At 31.7% G+C, this 16,922-nt stretch overlaps 1 protein-coding gene across 32 annotated transcripts in view; it reads left to right on the forward strand.

Moving 5' to 3' along the window:
- Positions 1–16,922, forward strand: part of LOC139513861 (tyrosine-protein phosphatase non-receptor type 4-like) — an 87,498-nt gene that overhangs the window by 57,365 nt on the left and 13,211 nt on the right. For 30 of the 32 annotated variants that reach the window (XM_071302744.1, XM_071302742.1, XM_071302730.1 and 27 more), the window contains 2 exons: positions 2,452–2,602; positions 16,657–16,746. In XM_071302744.1, coding sequence (XP_071158845.1) covers positions 2,452–2,602; positions 16,657–16,746 — 241 coding nt within the window. Of the gene's footprint in view, positions 1–2,451; positions 2,603–7,985; positions 12,432–16,656; positions 16,747–16,922 lie in introns of those variants that run through there. The other 2 variants (XM_071302750.1, XM_071302751.1) reach the window with 1 other exon arrangement.

Genomic DNA, 16,922 nt, shown 5'->3' on the forward strand with positions numbered 1-16,922 from the left:
TACAGTCTAAGCAGGCTTACCTTTAGAGACTTAATAGGATACTGTACAGTCTAAGCAGGCTTACCTTTAGAGACTAAATAGGATACTGTACAGTCTAAGCAGGCTTACCTTTAGAGACTTAATAGGATACTGTACAGTCTAAGCAGGCTTACCTTTATATGGTTTTCAGAACTAATTAAACACTGATCTTGATTTAGATGTTAATGGAAAAATCAGTCATACAAAAATGTTTAACATGGAATATTGACTTTTATCATCACAAATAACTTTATATTACAAAAATTATAAACTGTCTCTAATTAAATTATAGATTCTAAGTTTGTTGATGGGAATAGTATTGTCATTACAGTTTCTTGTGAATTGTTTAACCTCATTTGTTCAACATGCATTGACCTCTTGTGAACCTTAGCGAGGAGAGACAGTTCTGCAATTGTTTTCCTGTTGACCACATGAGACCAGCTTTAGTTAAATAGCTCTTTATTGATTTGGTTTGAAGACAATAATTCAATTGAATGCTATAATTCCTGATGGTAGTAATAATCAAAGTGTCAAATCACTGTTTGACAAGCATATGTTTTTACAGTGAAATCAAGTTTCAGCTGTCTTAAAGCATATGTGTTTACAGTGGAATCAAGTTTCAGCTGTCTTAACCTGTTACTTACTGACATTCAAATCTAGCAACAAGTTGTATTTTGAGTTGGTATGTGATTATCAGTGATAATATTAGGATTAGAATTTTTGCTTGAGTTACTGATGAACATCTGCTGCATTGCATCGGCAGGGATGTTGATTATTAAATTAAAGTGTTAAAGAATCGATAGGTTTTTGTTTCTCCAGAAATAAATTGATGATTTACTTTAAAAGAAAATTCCACCAATTATCTGTTTATCTTTGTTGAACTGAACACAGAGCTCAGGGAAATGCAATATGTCGTAATTGAAAGCAGTACTGTGGATAAAGTTCAACAACAAAAATAGAAAGGAAAATTGTAGATTATAAAGATATTTGTCTTAAAAATGGATGAAAAGATTTGAGTTCTAGTCAATGATTATGTATAACTTGTCTGGAGGCTAGTGGTAATCACTGTGTATCTAATGTGGGCATATTATTACTTCCGATCATTTTCTACATGTATCAATTTCTTAGTGACTTGTGAGACTTAACAGTGGGTTGGAGATGGATAATCTTATTGTTTTATGAAAAGCTATTAGACGCTGTAAGGATTGGCATTATTTGTAAAATTCAATTCTCTTCTGAATGTAGCAACCTCAATCGTTACAAGTTATTGCTTGTAGGACGTAATTTTAATAAGTAAAAAGTGAATGGATTAATGGAGAGTTATAGTGATGTTAATTAAGTAAAGTATAGTTCTTTTTACTGCCTGTTGAGATCTAACAGAAAACATACTGTAGTATTATTATAAACACTATATGAAAAGATCTTTTGAAGTCAGCATCCAACAGGAAAAGGCAGAAAATTATTGGCATATGATCAATTTTCATAGAAATTTTCTGGTGATTTTTCTGTTGAAAAGTATATCGTAATTAAACAATCGTGTGCAGTGGGATATATATTGGTTTATCTTCTTCTTACTTAATGGATGTTACTTGTAATTGCTACAATTTCTCAATTAATTTGGAAGATTTTGAATTTTAAATCAATCTTATAGCAACCTTAAAAATGAAATTACCGGTACTCAAGTAAAAAGGATGAAATATTCATTGCAGCCTTGGGAATAATTACAAAGATCATAAGAATTGATTGTTCAAATATCACTTGTTTTGATATTATGTGAAGGAGTTATATTTTAAAATTCAAAATGAAATATTTGTTTATTCTAAAAGCTTCTGATCTTTTACTGTGACTTTAGTTACTAATTACCGTGTACTAAGGAGTCCAGGAAGGTCAACATGGCAAGTTTTTTAGCTGAGATATTTTCCTTGCCATGTTGTCCGTTTATTAAGTTACTTGGATATTTTAAATGCGACAGGAAGCATGACGACAGGTGAGACAATCTCTCTCATTTTTTGATAAAGATTCTGCTACTCTGTTGATATCTGGAACACACTGGGGATCCCTAACTGAAATGGGGGTGGGGGGTGGGGGGAATCTGAATCCTGAGTTACAATTACATGACAATATAAATGTTGAGGAAGTAAAATATGGATCCTAATCCCTCTATGTGAAACAAATTGAGTTCTTACTTGCCCTTTGTTTGCAGTCTTGTGTACCAGTAATTTCTTTAGGATTTGGACTCCTTTGGGTATTTAGGATGGGGATACTTGGGGTGAAGAAAGCATGAGTGTAATTGAAAATTAGAATATGCTGTTTATTTGAAGCATTGTTATACATTCTGTTTTGTAAATCATGTTTCTCTCTATGGATGTCCTAAACAGACCCTTTCAATCTATTATGCTGCACCTTTCATGTAATTTTATTTTTGTATTGCAGTGATGGTGGATTCCTCTCACATAATGCAACCAAAGATACATATCCACAACCCATACCCACAAAGAAAGTCATCTTCCCAGCCAACGGTTCGGCGACGAAAGATGTGCAGAACCATACAGAAAACGATCTTCCTACGTACAATGATTACGTGGTGAGTACATTTATTATAACACTGAGTACCCTTGTGATTATTGTTGAGTACACCTGTGGGTAGGTAGAAAAATTATAGCCATTACCTAGATAGATATGAGATGGTTAAATATAGGTTTCCCAGTCAGAGACAGGTTATTTAACAAAGTTTACCAGACATGTCTAAATTAAAGTGATCTTAACATGAAAGTGACAGACAAACTGGTATCGGATACTTTGATATGAAATATTAAACTACACTGAAAACACATTATTATTCAATGAATGGGTTGTTTTTATTGAAGTTAATCAACATGTTGTATTCACCTTATTTACATTGGTCTCCACAGTACAATATTGAAATAAGAGAAACAACACAGGGTCCTGTCCAAGATTTCCCAATTAAAATATACAGGAAGAAAAGAAATGATACCTGTCTAATAGAAATGTTCTAGTTAATGAATGCCAATATAAATTCCCATTACCTTAGTCTTTAATAAGACATTGTTACAACCTCAAAAGACTGTAAAAAGGGAGATAACTCTAGTTTAATTAGAATTAATTAAAGAATTGACTAACAGTTATTGAAATATTGATCCACAACTAACAAGAATGTTGGTGGATACATTTAAAAATAAACAAAAGAAATAACACATGTCAATCTGTATCATTTGCAGACAGCTAGTTGGAACTATTCCTGAGTAAATTTTATGTCTTAAATTATTGTATTTGTAAAAGGGTTATAATGTTTAGGTGTAATACCACCATTGATTTTCCCCTATTAGTCTTTGTTAAATTGGCACTTTTGAAAAAAATGTACAGTATTTACCTTTATTTCAACCAAAGAAATACTTTGCATGAATAAAGTTTAATCCTTTCCAGTGCTACAGTGAAAATTTCACACTACATTTCATTGCATATAAGAAAGTAACTAACACCGGAAGTAAACAACCCAATTTTTACACTGTTATTTACTGGTTACCTGCTTTGATAACTATATAACCTTAACTTTCCAAAATATTTTATAAGACCATCAAACAGAAAAAGAATGATGCTTTCAGACACCCAACATACATGTTTATGACTCAGAAAAATTTAAGTGCATTGAAATGCAGGGTTAATTTTCTACAACTGTCAAATTCAAGGGAATATTTTTTTAGACCTACTTTCGTATGCAACCGGATGTGACGTACCATGATTTGGTGGTATTACACCTTTACATATTTTCATAGTACTTTGAACATGTTGATAGTTGAGGAAATAGGAACACTGAAAAAAAAATATGATATAAAAAAACAAGTGAATAACCACCATTCAAAATAGTATAATTACTATAAAATAGAGACACAGTGAAAATTAATTTGTTTCCATTGATTTTATTTAGGATTTTCCCTTTTCAAACTAATTTCCGTAATACTCCGTCCTCTGATTTCTCATTCAGTCAGCAAGCTGACTATTTAGAACAACCAGAAATGAACTTAAATTAGTTCTTGAATGGTAGGCAGTTATCAAAGCTTTAATCACTTTAAAGAAGAAAAAGAAATTGATGAAAAGCAGTGACAGTTAATTGTTTGTGGCCTCCATTCATGTTATAAATGTGTAAGAATTTGACCTCCACCTGGTCTAGACAAACCAATTACAAATGTGTATTTTTATTATCTGATCTGTCAACAAGATTATATCCTCCATTCATAAATGTAATAATTAATGGGGCCAGTAAACAAAAATAATGTACATCATTTATATAGAATTATACAAGTCTGGTAGACTCTGCTAAAAGCCAAGTAATCTCTGCTAATTTCTATCTCCCCAACAGTATATGTTGGTAGACCTTTTGTTTGTGTTATTTATATATATGTGTGTGTATAAAGTCAGAAAGAATAAATCTTGACAGAGTTACTGAAATCTTAAGTTTTTTTTTCCATGGTTGCAATATTCCTATCTTCTCTTTTGAGCCACTCCAATCTCCCTTTCGAGAACTTAATTCCAGAATAATGATTTTGAATTTCTAGTTAGGAAAAAGTTGTGTCCCAGTGAAAAACAACAATGAAACATAGATAGACATAGATGTCTTGTTTTTTTCTGTGTTCAAGTTATTTACCTCTTTGCTTTAAGAGCTTCTGTATTTTTACCTTAAGCTTGCTGGAAGTCATGAGTTCAATTCCCTGCTTGTAGTTAACTCGAATAATTCAAGCCCTTACCGTCTCCGATTCTCTCCACCTTTCGAGTTAATGTAGTGATCGATAGGGAGCTTAACATAACGACTGCATTAATCGGGTTAGCTTGTAGTCTTTTAATTCTGGAAGTCATGGGTTCAATCCCCTGCTGGTTCTGTATTTGATCATTTACCAGAAAAGCAGACTGCACCAAAATCTTTTCCAACAATTATTTCCAATACTTTTAACATTTGTATTATAAGTCTAAACAAAGTTTTTACCAAAACTTACTAGTCCCAATAAAATTTTACTGGTCTGGGGGCATTCAGACTCTTCAGTGTGAACTTGCCTGTCAAAGTTCAAGTTCATTGTCTTGGTTACTTTTAATGCTGGGTGTATTGTATGTTTGTTTGAGTTAACAACAACAACTGTTCCCCTGTTAATCAAATTTCTCTGATAATATTGCACATTACAGGTAATGTACTTTGAAATTCAACCTGTTTAAAGTTTCATAGAAAGTAGTTAAATGGTTCATGATTTAAGAAATATTATGTTGTTAACTGCAGTTCAGAATGACTAATTGCTTCAAATTAAAGGCATCAAAATAGGTTAATTATGCAGGAATTTAAATGTGATTTTTTGGGGTTATATTTTTTCAAAAATTTCTAATTTATGCTATAGATCATATTGAGAATAAAAACGGTAATTCACCATGCATGTTAGCTATTCATCAAACAGGAAATATTTTAATTTAAAATGCCAAAAAAGTATCAATGCACTTCCATTTACATATATAGTTATGTTTTGAATAATTTATTGACTTGGAGGCTTGAAAACTGAATACTGTATTTATACAGCCTACACATAATAACTATTTAGTATCACACAAGACCATAACTTTCAAAATCTTTTTACTGAACATGCCATTTCAAAAATGTAATGAGTTTTATTATCAAAAGTTTGTAAATTGGTTACTTTAAAGGGTACCAGTTATGGTCAGTCAATAATATTTGGTATGCAGTTGTATTAGCACAAATTGTTTCCATGGACATTATTTTGGCCTGTCAGAAATCATGGTTTATAGTGTGTTAAACTTTCGCGTATTTGATGTTAAAGTTAACGATTCAGTTAGTTTTGTTTGCAATTGTTTAAGCATAGGCTGCATAGGCATTTCTCCTTTCCATAGAGATGGTTTGCCCTTCAGCCTCAGTCATTCAACTGTTTTTAAAGTTTTGCTTAGTTTACATGCAATATTGTAGAAATTTTAATTTAATTTTGATCATACTATCAAAAACAACATACAGGCAAGACATATCTCTGTGTCAACAAAATTTACAAGCAAACTAACTCTGCAGCAGAATAAAAAAGTAAAAGCTCTTGGCCATTTTTATTCCTGACTGGTGAAACAAACAACATTCTTTCAATACCGTACCAACCATGAATTATCTTATACTACAAATTTCTCCTAACTTGTATTTTTGTCATAATTAATCTATATAAACCACATATAGGACATTGTTTCTCGTTGACTAGTAGCATGATTTAATATCTTTATTCACAACACCTTATATGGTTTTATACTACAACCAAACAGAGAAATCCAGGGATATAAACATGTTGATCTGTATAATCATATAAACTTAATGATAAATAAAATGGATGTTAAACCCCAAATAATCCAGGGATATTAACATTCTCTCCCAAACTTAATGATGAGTAAAATAGATGTTAAACCACAGAAAATCCAAGGATATTAACATTCTCTACTGTACTTTTTACACCTTTATAAGGTTAACATGACTTATACATGAATATTTCCATATTTGAATGCATGTTCCACATAAATTAAGTTATGGGCGTCTTAAGTATATCATAGTGTCAGGCTGCCATAGTATAGTCACCAGGGGGAGATAAACTAGGCTTTAAAAATATGAAGCAAAAGTCCTTCGGAGTCGTGCTTTAAAAGTCAAGCTGCTAAGAATAGTACATCCATCGCACTGAAGAAAATAAGTATCTAACAAATTACCAAATTTCAAGGTAAATTTAAAAAGGAGGAAGTCCATAAACTAAGGCAACAGTAGTATACCACTGTTCAAAAGTCATAAATCAATAGAGAGAAAATAAATATGGGTAGCAAACTAAAACTGAAGGAAACAAATCAACTATAAGAGGAAAACAACAGAACAACAGAAACACTGATTTAGTGCAACAAAAACAAACTCCAACATAAATACCGTTTAGATAGAAACGTACTATTTGAATAACAACTGCTACATTATATACCTGACGTTTAACCTTACGAAATCAAACACTATGCTTTTATCAACCAATGGAATAAGTAGTTATGCTGAAGAAAGTGGAACAATCACATGAAGTTCAGCTATACCCACGAAACCTAAGTCACGCCTACTTGTCATGCATGAATTCCTAAAAGACTGAATCACATAAAAACCAAAAGGGAAACAAAGCTATCTCAGATAAAGCTTAAAGGAAAGCTTTCACAGAAAAGGCAAAGGGAAACAAGCTATCACGGATAAAGCTAAAAGAAAAGCTATCGCAGGAAAAAACAAATGGAAATAAGCTTTCACAGATAAAACTAAAAGGAAAGCTATCACATAATAACCAAAAGGGAAACAAAGCTATCTCAGATAAAGCTAAATGGAAAGCTATCACAGAAAAAAACAAACGGAAATAAGCTATCACAATTTTACCAAAAAAAGCGAAGCTATCCAAATAAAGCTGCAAGAAATCATAGGCAATCACAATGCAGTCTCATGTAGTCAAGTTATCACAGAAATGCCACTGAAATACAAGTTGTCTCAAATTTCCCAAAGAAAGTCAATCAAACAATAAAGTCACAGGGAATCAAGCAGTCACAGAAAAACCAACAGGAAACAAGCTATCACAGATGAAGCTAAAAGGAAAGCTATCACAGAAAAGTCAAATGGAAATAAGCTATATCAGATAAAGCTAAAAGAAAAGCTATCACAGGAAAAAAAACAAATGGAAATAAGCTTTCACAGATAAAACTAAAGGAAAGCTATCACATAAAAACCAAAAGTTAAACAAAGCTATCTCAGACAAAGCTAAATGGAAAGCTATCACAGTAAAGGCAAAGGGAAACTAGCTATCTCAGATAAAGCTAAAAGGAAAGCTATCACAGAAAAAAACAAATGGAAATAAGTTATGACAATTTTATCAAAAAAAGTGAAGCTATCCAAATAAAGCTGTAAAGAGAAACATTATCACAGAAAAGTCCCAATGAATCAAGCTATCACAAGGAAGACTTAGATGAGTCAAGTATTATATCACAGAAAAGTTACAGCAACAAACTTTGTAAAGATTTCACAATGAACTCTTGTTAAAAAAAGATGTACTTTAGTAGCTAAGGTTTTTATGAACTTATAAAATCAATGATTGATGTTGTTAAAATTGAGTTGACAAAAGCCATCTCAATCATTATCTACAGTTTGTTTGATAGTTATAATTATGACCCATAATCACTTAAGGGGGGGGGGCTACACATGATCAATTCTGTGAATGGTTCTGATTAAAAGGTTATAAAGATCAATTTAGTAAGGCGATAAGATGAGGAAATTTGACCATTTTCGGAATGATTTCATGGTAATTACTGGGTTTGTAACATTGATTTTAGGTTAAGTTTTTTATTTAATCAATATTGGCCATTAAATTGAGGACATTGGTGATAGAGTCATCAGACTTAATTGACAGTGACTAAGGTAAAATGACCATCATCTATATTGACTATTCTATAAACGTATCCCAATGATCATTTAGTTGGAAAATTGATCCATTAAAAAATATTGATAACAGTTTTACTGTTAGTTTTATATGGAATTCTGATGCAAGCGAATAGTATGGTCATAAAACTTGGTAACATATTGGTCTCTTTTCTATGTAGAATCTATAGAAGTTGGGGAGGAGTGAAATGACATTTTATTTTTTGATGCATATTTTACTTTGTAACAGCTGGCACTTTTGGCGGGGGAATTCATTGGAATTTATAAATGTTGATTTTTATATGTATATTTAACTGTACAAATATTATAAAATTGCTTAACTACCGAACAGATGTTATTATGATAGTTTTATTTTAAAACTAAGAGAAATTAAAAAAAATAAGAGATGCTGGTTAAAAAAAAAATGCTGATTCTAACAAAGAAGTCAGTGGCACAATCTTCAGTCCTTGATTAAAAGTAACAGATGGGTTGACAAAATGGTGAGCATCTCTCTGAGAGAAACTCTTCTGAGTGATCTATATTGACATAAAGGGCAGATGTTGTATAAGATTGTCAATTTGTATTGATTTTATATGATTATTGATTTACATGATTTTATACAAATGTGAGAAAAATATTAAAATGCTGTTTATTAACCTGAAATACATGAAATGAATTTCATCATTGAAAGAAGTGATTATCTTTGTAAATATCTGAGAAGGAAATGATGAACAGGTAAACAATAGATGAAAGGAAATCCACCTGGTGAAGTGTAATCAGGGGTTGAATGGTAATCACTTTCAGGGTTAATTGGGAGTTATAACATTGGTTTGATGTGCAAGATATAGGATAGTACTTATAGCACTCAATGTACACTTAATTCTAAGTATTGACATCACGGAGTATGATCAAGGCTGCTAGGATTCAATTCTAATGTGCTGACATAACGGAGTACTATCAAGGCTGCATTGGGCTTTAATTCTTAAGTACTGACATCACGGAGTACAATCAAGGCTGCCAGGCCTGCATTTTTCACAATTTTGGATGATGCAGTTTTTGTGATCCTTGTAACAGATTTCCTGCCTTTAAGGGGAATAAGTATTAATTATTGTGTTGTTTCCCTGAAGTGGAAAAGTAATCAGCATCACAACTAATCATTCCCACCTTCAGGGATACACATTTTATGTTTTATTTGGCTATTGTGACAGAATCATAACCTGCAACATGTACAAATATATCATTGACAAATGATAACAAGTTATATCAGATGAACATCTGGAATCCAAACGAACTATGTCTCCTCAAACTAGCTATCGTCAGGAGACAAAGTTCGTGATAGCTATCGTCAGGAGACAAACTTCATGATAAAGTTGTTCCAGCAACTACTGACTGGAGAAAGAATTTCTACCCTGTGTCCTACAGAATATTATATGTACTGGGTTGACTTGGGCAACCTGGAGTGTGGGTTTGGTGATATACAGGTTAAATGTTTGGAATGTATAGTAGTACTGACTGATCCACTACATGTATTAGAAAGTAGGTGACTGACAGGGATAACTGATGCCAGGAATGACCATATGTGTGCAGTATAATTTATTATTGGATGTGTTTATTAGTACATTATATGAATTCCATATAGTTCACTCAGACTTGTATTTACTACATGTTATGATGTGGTGTAACAGTATGGATGTTTGAGATAACAGATTAAGATTGAGGATCATTACTAACCTGTGGAGACTGGAGATAACAGATTAAGAGGATTATAAAAACCTGGGGAGAAGGGAGATTAATTTACCTCATATGAACCGTTAACATTGTTGACCTCAGATGACCAGATAAATTTAGATAACAACCCAGATTTTATAATCTTCTTAAACTATAATCGATTTCCCCTGTTGGAAGTCTTTTCAAAGGATTTTTTTTCCCCGAATAAACATCTTGCAATGTAATGCAGACACTGTTCAAGTAGATTTAAAAAAAGTAAAAATCCAACATTTAATTAAGATTTTGTCTGTAGGCATATTCAAATTTTATGATATTACAGGTATTTAAAGATTTATATTCAACAATGTTGAAGGATATAAAACTTTTTTTTCAAGTATTTACATTATGTATTGAATAAAAAAGCTGGTGAATAGAATTTTCAAATATCACTTAATAAAGTGAGTTTGCTCTCAGCCTATAGACATTTAAATTTGAACAAAAAAGGAATTGAATGAAAAGAAATAGCGATTAGATCTGTACACTAGTCTGCATTATCAGCAGGACTGTTACATCATTGAAAAGATATCTAGTAATACGAGCCAGAATAAAATACCAGTGGTTTTTAGTATCAATCTTAAGTTTTGCTATCAAGGATCGGAAAATAAATATTGGCTGAGAATTTAATAGTGATTCACTAGTGCAGGATGATAAACGTTTAACAGGTAGAAATGTTGTATAAAGTGTGAGTGAAGTTTTTTGGTATTTAAACACTATGTAAATTCAGTGTGTGTATGTCGTGAACGGAATTTTATATTACCCATCCTTCTGTGTTATGTTTTGTTCGACAGTTGACAATTAAGTTGGAATTTATTCATATTAATTTATTCGGAGATGTAATATGGTGTGTAGTGCGACAAAAGACTCGTCTCTCATGTGTCATGATATATCTTCTCAGATAAGGCGGGAGACTGTATCCTATCTAGACCAAGATGAAATGAAAAGTGTCAGATTCCGTCTTAGGGCTAATTCCCATGATCCTTCTCTGTCAGATGACATGTGTGCTACTTCTAGTCCATCTCAAAATGAAATGGGAAAGATTGTTAGACCCAAAGAAAATAAACCTTTGAGTGAACGGGACATTGCACGAATTAAACGTAACAAGAGAATATCCCGGAGAAAGGATGTGTGTAAGTCTATGCCAATATTCTTGGAGGATGATTCACCTGAGTCACTTGAGGACAGAATAAAGGCCATTGTTTTAGACACGTCTGCTAAACGATCCAAAGATGATGATGCACTTCTTCAGTCCACGGCCAACTTAGATGACGTTATTCAGGGTAGGATTTCACGTGGGTCTAATATCACAGATTCTGAAAAAATATATCATAAATTATGTCGCAGGACCAAATCTTTTATAATCTCACCCAGTAAAGTAAGTGAGTTGAAAACCACACCAAATGAGAAGCTGGAAAGAAGTCGTAGTAGGAGTAGGTCTAGAAGTGTGGCTGAAGACAAAGAAAATTCTAAACGATCTCAAACTTCTGGTGTAACTAATGATTTAACAGGAAATTCTAAACGATCTCAAACTTCTGCTGGTGTAACTAAGGATTTAACAGGACATTCTACAGAAAAACAGAGACACGATACCAAAGATCTGATAACCTCTAAAGTTATAATACCAAAATCCACATACAAACAAAGACTAACTTCCAAAGATAATGCCTCTAAGGATATTATACCAGAAAGTGCCAAATATACAGACAAAAGGCTTCAAAATATTAAATATCATACATCTTCTAAAGATGTTATACCAAAAAGTGCCAAATATACAGACAAGCAGCCACACAATATCAAATATTGTAAAGCTTCAAACGATGTAAAACTAGAAAGTGCCATATCAATTGACAGAAAGAGTCAAAATACTCACAATTTTTCTACAAAGTCATCTCAAATTGTGAAGTCAAACTTTTCTTTGACAAATCATCAGCCAATAAAAAATACCAAAGGAATTCAAACTTCTGATCTCGCTGTAAAAACTATCGTGAAGGGAAAGTTGAGTCTAAATGATAGGGAAAATATTGCTAAAGAGAGAAGAAACAATGAAACTGTGAAAACTGTTTCAAGGAAAGGGATAGATAAAAAGTCCCATGAAGAGCAGTCCGTAGAATTTTGTGACAAACTAGTCTTACGGCAGTGTCAGATTGGTTCTTCTACTGTGTTTGGATTAGTACAAATTAAGGCTGATACGGTAAGCTTGGGTCTATGTTACCTTTTTTTCTGGCTTTTTATAATGACAATCTTAAAGGCATTACGATTGGCCCCTGGAATGTTTCTTTTTATACTGTGTTTGGATAAGTACTCATTAAAACTGACAATATACAATTTGGTCTTTTATGCCTTATTTCATAGTTTTCTGTGTTTGGATTAGTCCAAATTAAAGCATAGTAAAATTGGGTCCTTGTTGCTGTATATTTCTGGTTCTTCTGCTATGTTTGGATTAGTCCAAATTAAAGCATAGTAAAATTGGGTCCTTGTTGCTGTATATTTCTGGTTCTTCTACTATGTTTGGATTAGTCCAAATTAAAGCTGACATGGTAAGAAAGGGTCCTGCACTGCTTTTTCTGGTTCTTTGGAGATGGTTCTATTTACTAGTGTAACATCAACTAAATGAAAAGAAATAACAGCTGTCATACTATCTGTTTTTAACAATGTTATAAATGACAAATAGTGCTGCTTGATGCATCAGAAAGTTAAGACCCCAATACAATGATATATATGAAAAAGGTATTTAACCTTTCACTTAACAATTTACTGATGTTCAGTTGGACCTGCATATTAATAATTTTGTAATGTGCCTTCATGTGCCTTGAAGTTATTTATTATATAAAGTTAGGGACATGTCTATAGTGGTAATATGTTTTGTCAAAATTAGGTTATATATAGGTGTAAAATGTACTTGTCTGTTTATAATTTATCTCCCTATATATGGTTGTTTACTAAGCCTATTTTACTGCTTTAAAATTATCTGTATAATAATAATAATAATAATAATAATAATAATAAATTCTTTATTTAAAGAGGGTAAACACAGTTAGTTACAATCACTAATCTTCCCTGAGGCCCTCATATACATGTATGCAATACAAGTAAAAACAAAATGGTAATAATAAAAGAAAAAAGCAATCATACAACATATAACACAATTGTATAGACATAATAGTTCAGTGTACATGTACCATGATTAAAAGATATAAAACAGTTAAATATCGCATGTAGTAAATAGACCTAGTATATACAAATCATTAAAATCATACATTCTAAGAGTAATACAATGTAGTTGCAATCATTTCAGACTGAATATTGGGACTGTCTCAAGTATTGTTTTATAATTTGTTTAAAAGAATAAGTGTTTTGCACTATACGCATTTCATAAGGTAGTCCGTTCCATAAAACTGATCCAGAATAAGCAAAAGATTTTTTAAACAGTTCAGTTTTTGGCTTTGGAACTATCAAATTACCTTGAGTAACACCCCTTAAAGCATAAGGATTATTTACAGATATAAGTTGAAACTTTTGAATTAGGTACTGTGGTGCTTCTTTCCGCATACATTTAAATAGCAATAAATATTTATGGTATTTGATTCTGTTTTCTACTGTCATCCAACCAAGTTTTTTAAATAAGGGGGCTGATGGGGATAATGGGTCTGCATCAAGAATTAATCTTGCTGCTCTTTTTTGAAGTTTTAATATTCTTACTATCCCTTCATTTTTACATTCTCCCCAAATAATACAGCAGTAATCGATGAGAGGCAGAATATACCCATTATAATATGCTTTCCTGGCATTAATATCTAAAAATTTCTTTAATTTAGAAAGAAGGTATATTCTTGATGAAATGCTAGCACAAATTTGATCAATTTGGTTTTTCCAGCTAAGTGTGCTGTCAATTTTAACACCTAATAATTTCTCACATGATGAATTTTGTAGTGTTTCTGAATTTATTACTAAATTTGGTTGAAAAGATTGGGTTGATAACTTCTGACTTGTTCCAGTAACCAAACATTTAGTTTTTTTGGTATTGATGAATCTGAGTGGTATCACTCGAAATACCTGCAATATTTCAGTAGTCCCGTATTTATTATGTAAATTTTAATTTTAGATAGGAGATCGGAATATTTTATAGCATATCAACCTATTGAAAACTGTGTACACAATTAAATGAAAAGAAATGAATTTATTTTGTTGTGATCTTTAACCTGGCACGTAAAAAATATGTCTGTTAACATATAATAGATACATTAGGAATGTGACATGATGTTTGCATTTGCATAAATTTACTGAGTCAGTGGGGGTAATTTGTTATTTGCTTACGACTTAGATCAAACTTTATATGGAGAATTTGTAAAGAGACATTATATTAACTTCCTCATGAAAGAGAAATTCTAATGTGACAGCTATTGTAATTAGAGTACCGACATATTTAAAAATAAAATAAAAATTTTAAAAATATTTGAATTTAATATAATCACCAGGATATTTATTTAAATGATTCAGTTGTTCAAGTTTCAGTAAATCCTGTTTCAGTGTAAAGTTTCAGTATTGAATTTAAAAATAAAAGTTTAAGTTAATGTCAAACTTACAGACTTCCTTTTAATGATATATATCAAGTAACTGCCACCAAATATCATAACTCCCACTTTACTTGAGTGGTTAAAATAAACTAATTAATTCATACAGGTATTTTAATAGTGTATGCCATCAAACGAATATTCTCATAATGTATTGTACTAAGGTAGTACCTTTTTAAACTTGTTTTTTGAAGAGAAAAATTAATGTTTCAATTAAACCAAACAGAAGCCACCTTGTCTTTTAAGTTGACAATTTTCTGTAAGTTTTCTTGCTTGTCCTGTGCACCTGTGTGTTATATTCCCTGATCTTTAAACCGGTTTGGCTTTTTAAATACATGCATGACCAATTTTACACTTCACATTTCAAGAAGTATTAGCTTCATGTGAACTTACTAAAAAGTACAAATTTTGGATTACACATATATTTATTTTTGTATGGGAATTACTTGACCTGGAAGATGAGGATTTTGTTGCTATAGATTGTGACTGTTTTAACTATTTATATAAAGCTGAAAATTTTAAAAGGAAAAAAAAAACAAGAAATAGACCACACTTAGGTATATATCTATGGTCTGAAGTCATGATGGCTGTCAGTTGTATTTGACCTCATTTTAATGGTTTAGTGACTTATCAAGGTCAATGTGAAGCGTTTACATGTTTTAGTGAAAAAGTAGGTTTTTCACTATAGCATCATTGTCAGTCTTGTCTAAAAGGTGTTTCTATAAAGCTTGACCTCATTTATCTCTGCTACGTTATGTGATGCCAATACATGTAGATTGACCTAAGTATAGAGTCTAGACATTGTTCAAAGGTTGATAAATGCATATTAGTTTTGATATCATAATCAACAATGAAGGCAAGACATTTCTGTGTGTCCACTGTTTTGTATTAATGTAGATTTGTTTTCTGTAAAAAAAATTTACCCCTATAATAAAATCTGGTTTATTTTATTTTATTTTATTTTTTAATTGGTTTGTCTTAAAATCTAACACATCAGCATATTTAAATACTTGAGAGTTGAAAACTTTTAGAAAACAGAATTTCAATTCATTGACTCGAATAACAAAAAATCGTAGGTTTTGGTGTATTTATAAGTATACATTTTTTCCGCATTAATGATCAGAAAAAGGATAGATTAACATCATGAAATGAGATAACATCGTGATAACATAATTCCAGGTAGATATTTGTATACACGTGTTACTAGCTTCAGGTAGATATTTGTATACACGTGTTACTAGCTTCAAGGAATTAAATAGGAGGGAAAACACATAATATTTACTACCTTACATCTTTATATAAACATTCCTATGAGTTGTAAAAATGTTGACGTCAAAATATAGAAAACCCAGGGTGGATTTCATTTTCATTAAACATTTAATGAAAAACAGTAGTATAAGTAGTTGTAATTGAGTTCCTCCGTAAATATGTTGATCTGTCTTGTGACAAACTGGACAAATGAAAGCTATACTAGATTGGTAAGTGAAATCAATCTCCTATTAGGGGCTTAATATATGAATAGGTGGGTATAAGGGTTTCCTTATCTGCCTTTTATAGGAAACATATCTCACTCTGTGATGGAACTCATACAAAATTGGTACTTTTCATGTATTTATATACCAATACATCTCTGTATTTTTTAGAGCATTGATAACATTGAAATATATAAGAGCATTGCAGATAAATTGGCATGACTAAAATCGATTTAAAACATCTTTTTGATATTATCCAAATAGTTCTGTATTTATATGTAATATGTTTTAAGAATTAAGATATGTTTTCACTTTAATTTACCTTACTGATTTTATTTGTCCTAAGATTACAACTCTGTATTTTTGTTTTTAGCACAACAGCAACGGTTACCCTGAAGGACATGGTCTGGTTACCATCAGGATGATCCCAGATGAACAGGGCAGGTTCGGTTTCAATGTCAAGGTCAGTTTCAATGCCAAGGTCAATTTAGGGGTTAAAGCTACTTTAAAAATTCTTTGAATTTTTGGCTTCATTGTCAATATAAAAAAGAAGATGTGGTATGATTGCCAATGAGACAACTGTCCACAAGAGACCAAAATGATACAGACATTAACAACTATAGGTCAAGGTACGACCTT

This window comes from Mytilus edulis, chromosome 2 (genome assembly GCF_963676685.1).
Source record: "Mytilus edulis chromosome 2, xbMytEdul2.2, whole genome shotgun sequence".
NCBI lineage: Eukaryota > Metazoa > Mollusca > Bivalvia > Mytilida > Mytilidae > Mytilus > Mytilus edulis.